A 10527-nucleotide genomic window follows, 5' to 3' on the forward strand; every position below is an offset into this window, starting at 1 on the left:
TCATGGGCCCAAAAAGAGGCAGGGGAGTGGGAAGGAGGAGGGAGGAGCAGCGTGAGAGACAGGCTACTGAAGCAGGGCAGGTCTTGGAGGCAGGCTGCTGGTCTGATGGACTTCCACTGTGGGACTTGAGCAGGGATTGCCTCATAGAACGTAGCTCCTGAGAAGAGAGGGCCCTCAGGTGCAGACCAAGGGAGAGCCTGAGGAGGAGGTGTTAAGCAAGACACCACCTCCTCACTTAGGCTCCCTCAGTCCTCCTGCTGGGGAGGCCCACAAAGGGCCACTCTGCTTTTTAATTAAAATTGTTCAGGCTTCCCCGCGCGCCCCCACCCCCCGCCTTCTAATTATAAAAGGAGTATAAACTGAAAACTCTTAATTTTTATTTAGAAAGTTTTTTTTCCTTAGTATAAAGTCAAACAGGCTTAATGTTTTTTTAAAAATGGAAAATACAAGGCATTTTTTTAAAAATGAGAAAATAAAAACACCCACAATGCCAGTGAGGAACACTGTCTACCAGCTTTCTCTTAGTCAGGAAGGGCAACTGGGAGAAAAGAGGCTTTGGTGTGCTGAAAATGGCAGCCTAATGACCATAAGGTTATTTAAATCTCGACCACTGGACCTTCTGGAAATGGGGGGCCCTAGATGACACAGTCCGTGCCTTTTGAGGGGACAGCCTGTTTCCCTGAAGCAGTGTTCATGGAATCTTGACAAGGAAATGTGTGACCTCTGCCTCCTTCCTGTTCCTCAGCTGTCAAGGACTTCGTGATTGTCCCCCTGCACACCACCCCTGAGACATCCGTTAGAGAGATTGATGAGCTGGCTGATGTCTACACAGATGTGAAACGTCGCTGGAATGCAGAGGTGATGACCCTCTATGTCTGCTGAATTCCCGTCTAGCAGGGGCAGAATCTGGTTCCTGAGAGGGGATGAGCAATTCTGAGGGAGGGTGAGGAGGCGGGGTCTGTGCAGACGACCACCACTTGAGAGCTTCATTTTAGGCCTTTTCTCAGCCCAAAATATCTTTCTGCTTAAATGTGCCTAGGTACGCTCCCTGGGGGTCTTGGGAAATTCACACCCTGCTCCACTAATAATGGCTGCCAACATTCACTGAGCAAATGAATAGCTGGTGCCAGGCACTATGCTAAGGCTGGACATGGATAAGTTTACTTAATCCTCCCAATAGCCAGATGAGGTAACGACTTTGATCATTCCAACTTCACAATTGAGAACAGTGAGACAAAGAGATGTCAGAAATCTTTCAGTTACAAGTGACAGAATCCCAAAATGGCTCATGAAAAGAAAGAGCAATTCATTGGTTAAAGGCAGAGTTGGACAAGGCAATCAGGGCTTGTCTTATCTCTCTCCAGTCTCCATCTCTTAGCCTCCCATTCCCCTGGTGGGCTCCATTTTCAGGCTGTCTCCACCCATATGATGGCAAGATAGTCACCAGCAGTTTCTAAAGCAACTGACAAGTTTTCTGTCCCACAATAGAACAAATATAATGGGATGGAGTCTCACTGACTAAGTCTGGATCACATGTTCATCCCTGAACCAATCACTGATGAGGTGGTTGAGATGCTCTGATTGGTTAAGTCTGTGTCAGTTCCACACCAACTTCACAGACCCAGGTAAAAGAGGAAGATGGTTTCTCAAAGAAACTAGGGGTGCTTTCACAGAGGGGAATAACAATATGTCCACCACCCGTCTTGGCCTCAATTATTTCCTCATCTGGAAAACAGCGATGGCACCCCACCCTCCACCCCCAGATGCTGTGAGGTGTATGAAAGTGTGTGGCACATATGGAAACGATCCAGAGGGCTCTTCCTCATTCTTCTTTCTCCTTTTAAGATGTGACTCCAATGACACAATCCCTCCACCTCAGTTCTGCTGCTCAAAGTGCAAAATCAGTCCAATACAGTGTGGACACAGAGCTGGGTCATGGTGCATGCAGGGGTGTGTTTCACTGCTGTTTTGTAAAAGGCAGGGTATGAGAAACACTCACTTGTTTCTAAATTATAAATTCCATTCACTCATTTGGCAAGAATTTATGGAGCATCTGTTAAATGCCAGGTACAGGGGAGGCCTCAGTGGTACAAAAGTGACCTAGAGGGGAAACTCTTGTGCTGAGCGAGGAAGGGGCTTTCAGGGAGGCTGATTTGGATTCAGTCCTTAACTTCATTCCAAGTCAAGTAGCCTACAGCAGGTCACTATATCCTCTACTCTTTCCACAGGGGACAAAGGTCCCTTCTACCTCTTAGTGCTTATTGTCAGATTTAAAATAAACTTCATAAAATACTTAACGTTTGGCTTGGCACACAGGACGTGCTCAGGAAATCATGCTTACATAAATAGAAGCTGCCTGACACTCCAGTTAAGGATGACATCCTGTCTCAACTGCACCCACCAGTCTCAGGGAAAACCATGATACCCAGAGTCAAAGGAAAATGTTTTTGAAGAAAACTCTGAGGTCAGCAACAGCACCAAACAATAGCACTAACAAGGAAATCTGTTTCCTCTCATAAGAATACTAAAATTCTGTTCCAAAAGCCCTACAGGAGAAACCACTTCCGAGACAGAAGACTCTGACGGTGGCGTTGGGGCAGAGGTGGACAACTCATTCCATCAGCCCCTCCCCGTAAGCCTCTTCGCACCTCCTCAATAGGCAGAATTCCCACGAGGAGTTAAGTTCCCAGCTTCACAACGAGAGAGGAAAGAGCAGTGCCAAATACACCACCTGAGTTCACTTTTCCTTTCTTGGAAACAAAAGGCATGGATTCATTCAGATGTTTATACCCACAGAGGCAAAAGATGTGAGGGAATAACTGAGCTGTGTTCTTTCATCTTTAATCTGTACTCCCAATTGGAGTGACTCGGTGATTAAGTACAGGAGGGAGCAGCTACAACAAATATCCTTCTTCCCATTAAGAACATCCTTCCTTGTCATACTCACCCATCCAATACTCATCAGAACTGTGGCTCGGTTTTAAACTGTGGCCTCTTCTTTTAAAAAACAAAAAGAAATTAAGACCCTATATTAGTCTGCTTGGGCTGCCATAACAAAGTCCCAAAGACTGAGTGGCTTAAACAGCAAAAATTTCTGTCCTCACAGTTCTGGAGGCTGGATGTTCAAGACCAGAATGGCAGCAGGGTTTGGCTTGGTCTTCCCTCTGTGTCCATGTCTTAATCTCTTTTTATAAGGACACAAGTCATATCAGAGTAGGCCCACCCCATATGTAACCTCATTCTATCTGTATTAACTCTTTAAAGGTCATCTGCAAATACAGTCTGAGATACTGGGGGCTAGAACATATGAATCCGGGGGGACACATTTAGCTGATAACTGAACTCATCATTTACTGGGTATGCAAGGTGGAGTCCCTGCTACCAGTTCTGCATAAAAGTGTTAGACAACAATGCCTATAGGAGACAGTTATAAATCCTGTCTTTCAGAATTTCATTTTCATGGGTGACTTCAATGCTGGCTGCAGCTACGTCCCCAAGAAGGCCTGGAAGGACATCCGCCTGAGGACGGACCCCAAGTTCATTTGGCTGATCGGGGACCAAGAGGACACCACGGTCAAGAAGAGCACAAACTGCGCCTATGACAGGTAGGAGGCGTCTGCCAGACCACCATGAGCCCACACGGTGCCTGGTGCACGTTGGGAAAGGCGGCTCCTCCCGGGCAGGTGACGCTCCTGCTTGGAGAGCCGAGCTGCTCTGACTTTAGGCCCTTCCACTGGGTACTTTGTGAAGCATGCAAAGTGAATGGCCATATATGGTGGCCTTAAACACACAGCTTAGCAGTGGCAAGAGCGGGCTTTGCTGTTGGACGGGCCTGGATTCAAATTCTGTCTCTACCACTTAGTAAGTCAGGGACCGAGAGAGCTAAGCTCTTTGTGTCTTTGTTCCCTTAGTGGTAAAACAGAGACTATATTAAACACAAGGTTTAAACAAAGTAAAATGTATAAATCTTCTAAATCATCTAACACAGTATCTGGAATATAGTTAAGTGCTCAATATATTCACTGGCTGTTAAGTACTACATCACAAAGTCATACTGCAATTTATTCATTCAATTCTCTGTCACTGGGCATATTAGGTCATTACCAAGGGTTTGCTATTAAAAGCAAAGTGTAACGAACCCCCTACATATATATGCATTTTGTATTTATGATTTCCTCAGGATGAAAGTCTAAAAATGAGAGTAGTTACTGCAAGATAATTTATACTTCTAATGCTTTACCATACACTGGGGGTGGGGGAGGGGTGGATGGGCTGCACTGTGCAGCTTGCAGGATCTAAGTTCCCTGACCGGGGATTGAACCTGGGCCACGGCAGTAAAAGCACTGAGTCCCAACCACTGGACTGCCAGGGATTCCTATGCTGTCCTGTGCTTAGTTGCTTAGTTGTGTTTGACTCTTTGCAACTCCATGGACTGTAGCTCGCCAGGTTCGTTTGTCCATGGGATTCTCCAGGCAAGAATACTGGAGTGGGTTGCCATCCCCCTCCTCCAAGGGGATCTTCCTGACCCAAGGATTGAACCCAGGTCTCCTGTATTGAGTTGGATCTGCAATCCTTTACCATTCTAAATGCAAATATATACATCTAAATAATAGCATTCTTTAGTATTTATAAACTCTCCTTGGAGATTTTCAATCAGTTGCATCCTTAAGGTAGAAAGTGAGGAAGGACCTGAAGTGTGGGAACATTCATGACTGGCCCATCCACAGCAGAAACCACGGGTGGGGAAGTCCCGAGGAGCCCTGGTCCTCAGAGTGGTTGCTATTCCCTGAGCTCAGCACGCCACCAAGGAGCATGATGTGGCCCAGAGGACAGTTCTCACTTCTCTAGTTTTAAGTTCTGACTTTCATTTTCATCCCGTGACCTCCTTTTTACCTCTAAGAGCTTTGAGGGCATGTGTGCCTTCTGCTGACTTCATCATTCCAGCTTCCCTAAATGGAAACAGCCCTGGCCCTGGGAAAAGCAGAACCAAGGTGGGGAGTTACAGGAGACTGAGCGGCCTGGGTACTGCCCCCTCCATCCTATTATGAGGGGCTACCTCAAAGCTGGTTGAAAAGGGTTGCTTGCTACCTCGCCCACTTGCATATGCCAGCTGTGTGGACTTGGCAGGTAAATCCCTTCTGTGGTTCCATTTCTCTTCCCTGGCAGAGGAAAGGGAGGTGACTGAAAGCAATGCCACAGAAGAACAGTGCATCCCAGGAAAAGATAGATTAGATGGGGCAGTGGGGCAGGTCAAAAAAGATGTTTACTAAAGGACTCCCAGATGTGTTTTCTAATTGTATTTTTTTAACATTTATTTTCATTTATTTATTTGGCTGCCCTGGATCTTAGCTGCAATACTCAGGATCTTTGATCTTCACTGTAGCATGTGGGATTTTGTGTGTGTGTGTGTGGCATGCAAACTCTTAGTTGTGGCATGTGGGATCTAGTTCTCTGAACAGGGATCGAACCCAGGCCCCCTGAGTCTTAGCCAGTGCACCCCAAGGGAGGTCCCCAAACGACCTCCAGTTTTACGCACTTGTATGCCAAAGGATGACAGGGTTACATGATTTTTTAAACATTACTTTCTTGTTTCGTTGCTCTGAATTTTCTGTGTTTTCCGTAACAGTATATGTCTCTTATGGTTGTAAAGAGGCATAAAGGGAGAAGATGACATGGCCTCAGGGGCAATCTTTGCTCTGTGTGCTGTGTGCTGGTGGACACGCCAAGATGCTCAGAGCCGGCTGGGCACTGAAGCAGCCTCAGGAAGCTTAGTGGGATCCCCTGACTCGCCCACACACAAAACCAACATAAGTCCAAGATAGGGGAGCCCTAACTATGCTGTTCTTCACACTCTGGGTCTGAAAGGATGGCTTCAAGAAACCTCCGCCTGAATGCCAAGAGTTTACTTATGGAGACGAGGTCAAAATTAGCCAGGTGGTGTTGGTAGCCAACAAAGGAAACTAGGTCAGCTGGCTGGAATCGGGGAAGGCTCAGTGGACAGTCATGGGTGAGCAGTCCGGCCCAGGCTGTCCCTCTTCAGCCAGCTGGTTAGGGCCATGAAGACCCTAACCACGTCACCACATTTGAGGTATATCGGACTCCACTTAACCACCACTTTCCCGTTCTCTGTCAGCACTGCAAAGCGACAGTACTATAGTCTTTTTTCTCTGTATTAGTCTTTAAATCTATTCCATTATTACTGAAATAAAATTAATTTCAAGAGAAAATTTGACAAAACTGAAGGCAAGGAAACAGCATTACTTGTCATCAATCAAAAAATAATTGTAAAAGTAAGCCCAATGAAAACCAAAAAATGTTAAATTATGCCTTCATTCTCTTGTCAGCAGAATACTCTGTCGGATGAAATAGGAGCATAGGGAAATATTAAAGATAAGCCAGGACCTTTTTCTAAAATTGAATCAGGAAAAATGAAAATAACTGCAAAGGAAACATCTTTCAGTACTCCAGACATTGCTATGTGCCGAGATGTCCACATCTCTTCCGCTGCCAGGGCTCCTGCTTGGACAGGGGACACTGTCCTGGTGCCCACAGGCCACAGCAGGGATGACCCTGTGTTTCAACCACAGGTGCTGTGCTGAGGGTCTTCGTCAGGGAGGGGGAGATGCCCCCTTCAACCCCACTTGAGTTCTTGTGGCTGGACTGACAATAAAGGTGGCACAATACTGACTAATAGGAGAAAAAGAAACAAATCTCAATTTGTACACACAGAGGGCTTACAGAAATGGGACCTAAGAAGTGGTCAAGTTGCAGAAATATCTCTTTTGACCCACCTCCTAGAGTAATGAAAACAAAAACAAGAATAAGCAAATGGAATCTAATTAAACTTAAAAGCTTTTGCACAGCAAAGGAAACCATAAACAAAACAAAGGAAACAAAACCTAAAACAAAAGAAAATGAGACAACCTTCAGAATGGGAGAAAATATTTGCAAACAAAGTGACTGACAAGGGATTAATCTGCAAAATATGCAAACAGCTCATGTAGCTCTATGTCAAAGAAACAAATCAAAAAATGGGCAGAAGATCGAAATAGATATTTCTCCAAAGAAGACATACAAATGGCCAAAAAGCACATGAAATGATGCTCAACATCACTAACTTTCAGAGAAATGCAAGCCAAAACTACAATGAAGTATCACTTCACAAGGGTCAGAATGGCCATCATCAAAAAGTCTACAAATAATAAATATTAGAGAGCGTATTGAGAAAAGGGAACTTTCCACTGTTGGTGGGAATGTAAATTGGTACAATCACTATGGAGAACAGTATGGATGCTCCCTAAAAAACTACAGATAGAACTACCATATGATCCAGCAATTCCATTCCTGGGCATATATCCAGAGAAAACCATGATCCTAAAGGATATGTGCACTCCAATGTTCATTGCAGCATTGTTTGCAAAAGCCAAGTCACGGAAGCAACCTAAATGTCCATTGTCAGAGGAACACATAAAGAAGATGTGGTGTATATATATATACACAATGGAGTATTACTCAGCCATACGCAGTGAAATAATGCCATTTGCAGCAACATGGGTAGATCTAGAGATTATTAAGCGAAGTAAACCAAAGACAAATATCATATGATGTCACTCATGTGGAATCTAATTTTAAAAAAATAAAGATACAAATGAACTTATTCACAAAATAGAAACAGACTTACAGATCTCTAAAACAAACTTACTGTTACCAAAGGGGAAACGTGGGAGACAGGGATAAATCAAGTGCCTGGGATGAACACACACACTGCTGTAAGACATAACCAATGAGCAACCACCGCATAGTACAGGGAACTCTACTCAATACTCTGCGATAACCTGTGAGAGACAAGAATCTAAAAGGAATGAATATATGTATATGTATAACTGAATCACTTTGCTGTGTACCTGAAATTAACACAACAATGGAAATCAAATGCACTCCAATAAAACTAAATTTTTTTTACAGTGGTCAAAACAGAAGGCTTTTTTATAATTTTTAGACAAAGAACAACAAAATTGCAAGGAATTGAAAGGACAAAAACTCAGGTTTGGGTGCTCAATTAGTGAAGAATTTAAACAGTGTTGGCTTGGGGGTAGTCAATTAAATAAGTAACAAAGTTTGTTTATACAGAAGTGTTGGCCTGAATTCCCTATTTCTGGAGATAAGGGTGCCTGTCCTTCCTTCTACCTCCAGATTCAGGGAGTGTACCATTCAGGGGAGATTTATTTCCTACTTTCAAGGAGACAGAAAGGAGTGTTCCTCTTACATTAGCTGTTTCTTCATATGCCATTGTGGCCTATTTTGGGGGTGGCCTATTCTGAGCTTCAGCACAAGCTAAAACCAGGGCTGGACTTTGGAACTCCATGTGAAAGGGCCAAGCAGTTCAGTCATTCCAGAGGTCAAGCAAGAAGCCCAGTTTGATCTCAGATAACAACAGCGTGGATTAATGGGATTCTTTTCTCTTTCCTTTTCCAGGATCGTGCTTAGAGGACAAAATATTGTCAACTCTGTTGTTCCTCAATCAAACCTCGTCTTTGATTTCCAGAAAGCTTACAGGTTGTCTGAATCGAAGGTACAGCTGTCATCTCATCTTTCTGTGCCACTGTCCTGGGAAGATGGGTTGGTGTCACCCAGCGATGGTTTAAGTCACCAATGGAGACCTGACCCTGGGCCACTGGGCCTTGAGTCTCAAAGCCTGTGATTCCATGACTTGAAGACCTGCCTCAACTTCTGACTGATCTGGTCCAGGGATGATGCTCCCAGTGTGTGTTCCTTTGGGTGACTTGGGGCATTTCATTCTCAGCCTCCCTCAGCTTGAATTCATTTGTCACTAAAATCAAGGTGTCTCCTAATTCCCAAATCTATCTCCCTTTTCTCTACAGGCCCTGGATGTCAGTGACCACTTTCCAGTTGAATTTAAACTTCAGTCTTCGAGGGCCTTCACCAACAGCAAAAAATCTGTTTCTTCAAAGAAGAAAAAAAAGACCAGTCATGCCTAGATACAAGGGTGCCATTTTTATTAACTATTTCTTGCCTCTAAATAAAGCAGCTCCAACAGGTATGAACTGTTCCCTGTGCTCAGGAAACAAGACTGGCCCAAATGCTTCCATTTTTCAACCTGAATCTACTTCATCTTAAGCCAAACTGGGAAGAGTGTCTTTTATTCTCCCTCTTGAGCCCAAACCTCCCTTGAATGTCTAGAAAGGAAACTGGGGGCTTCACATCCTGACCCCAGCAGGTGTCACTGCTCAAACGGCTGAGAAGCTACACGAAGAGGAACATCGGCTTTCTGTTTTGAGCATCCTGTTCCACAGGAAACGACCCTAAAGGCCAAGATGCCAAGGCCCCAACAGTACCCCATGGTTTGGGCAATGAACTGCTTTAGGACCTGGCCCTCATGTGTGAGGTCAGGCCACCATCGCATCTTGCAGGGATGCAGGGTGAGGCCATTCCCACTGGTCTCCCTGCCTCCAAACAGTCCTCCAACTCAGCTAGCCCAGCGATCACCAGTGTCATCCTTTGAAATTCCAATCTGACCACAGCCCAGCCCCATCCCCACCCCATTTTAAAATCCTTCAGGAGCTCCTGACACCACATGGAGAGCACCCAGGGTATCCGGATGCCCAGGAAGGTCTCTATTTCCTGGTTTCTCATGTCGGCCTTACCTTTGCCCACCATGGACTGTAGCCCAGCAGGACTGCCCCTTCCTTGCATGCCCCAAGCTCTCCCTCCTTCTGGGCTCAGCAACCGCCATATGCCATACCCTACTCTAACGTACACCTCGTCGTATGTTTACCAGGGCCACTATTTGGGCTCTGTGGGGGCCTGGGGGGACAAAGGCCCAGCAGGCTGGGAGGGACTGGAGGACCCTGTTATCTTTCCGCAGCTGCAGACTTGCAGAGGAGTCCAGCAGCAAGGCACCGTTTTATCCATATCCACGGTGACCATTTTGGTTTGTTTTGCTTTGTCTTCCCTTATATTGTTTCTCTGAGTAGTACATGAGCAGGACTAAATCTGTAAGCAGTACCAAGAAAGAAGCCATGACAAGGGACACTGTGCCCAGCCCTCCATCTCTGGTTTCCTGTCTCAGAAGAGGTCCCTCTTATCAGCTGATGCATTCCACCTGAGAGACTCTGCAAAATAAGCACCATGTGTAATCTTGAGAAATAGAGCCTGGCATACTATATGCACAGTCCCACTTTTTGCTGATTTTCCTAATTATATTGAGGGCGATGTGACTTTTGATATAACAGAGACTGTAAGCCTGATACTTGAGATCTGGTTACATCTGGCTGAGAGAATAAAATCAAAAGTGCCCTGCTTTAAACATGCCCTGATTTCTCCAAACATCCAGTGAACCTCAGAGGTCTTGCTGGAACCGGCGGTGGCAAGGCTACAAAGCTTCCGTGACCCCTTATGAGCAGTGCTCACAGTCCCAGGAAAACTTCCAGTTTCCAAGGCGCAAAATGGTCAAGCAAGCAATTCACAAATGAGCTCACTGCTGAAGAAAAGGTCATCCCTTTGTCC

General features: G+C 45.3%; 1 protein-coding gene across 1 annotated transcript in view; it reads left to right on the forward strand.

The window, feature by feature from the left end:
* Positions 1-10327, forward strand: part of DNASE1L3 (deoxyribonuclease I-like 3) — a 21070-nt gene extending 10743 nt beyond the window's left edge. The window contains exons 5-8 of the mRNA XM_010851612.1: positions 746-858; positions 3448-3605; positions 8476-8572; positions 8883-10327. Of these exons, the coding sequence (XP_010849914.1) occupies positions 746-858; positions 3448-3605; positions 8476-8572; positions 8883-8999 (485 nt within the window). The 3' untranslated portion in view covers positions 9000-10327. The remainder of the gene's footprint in view (positions 1-745; positions 859-3447; positions 3606-8475; positions 8573-8882) is intronic.
* Positions 10328-10527: the final 200 nt, after the last annotated feature.

This window comes from Bison bison, unplaced genomic scaffold (assembly GCF_000754665.1).
Source record: "Bison bison bison isolate TAMUID 2011002044 unplaced genomic scaffold, Bison_UMD1.0 scf7180017864304, whole genome shotgun sequence".
In the NCBI taxonomy this organism is placed as follows: domain Eukaryota; kingdom Metazoa; phylum Chordata; class Mammalia; order Artiodactyla; family Bovidae; genus Bison; species Bison bison.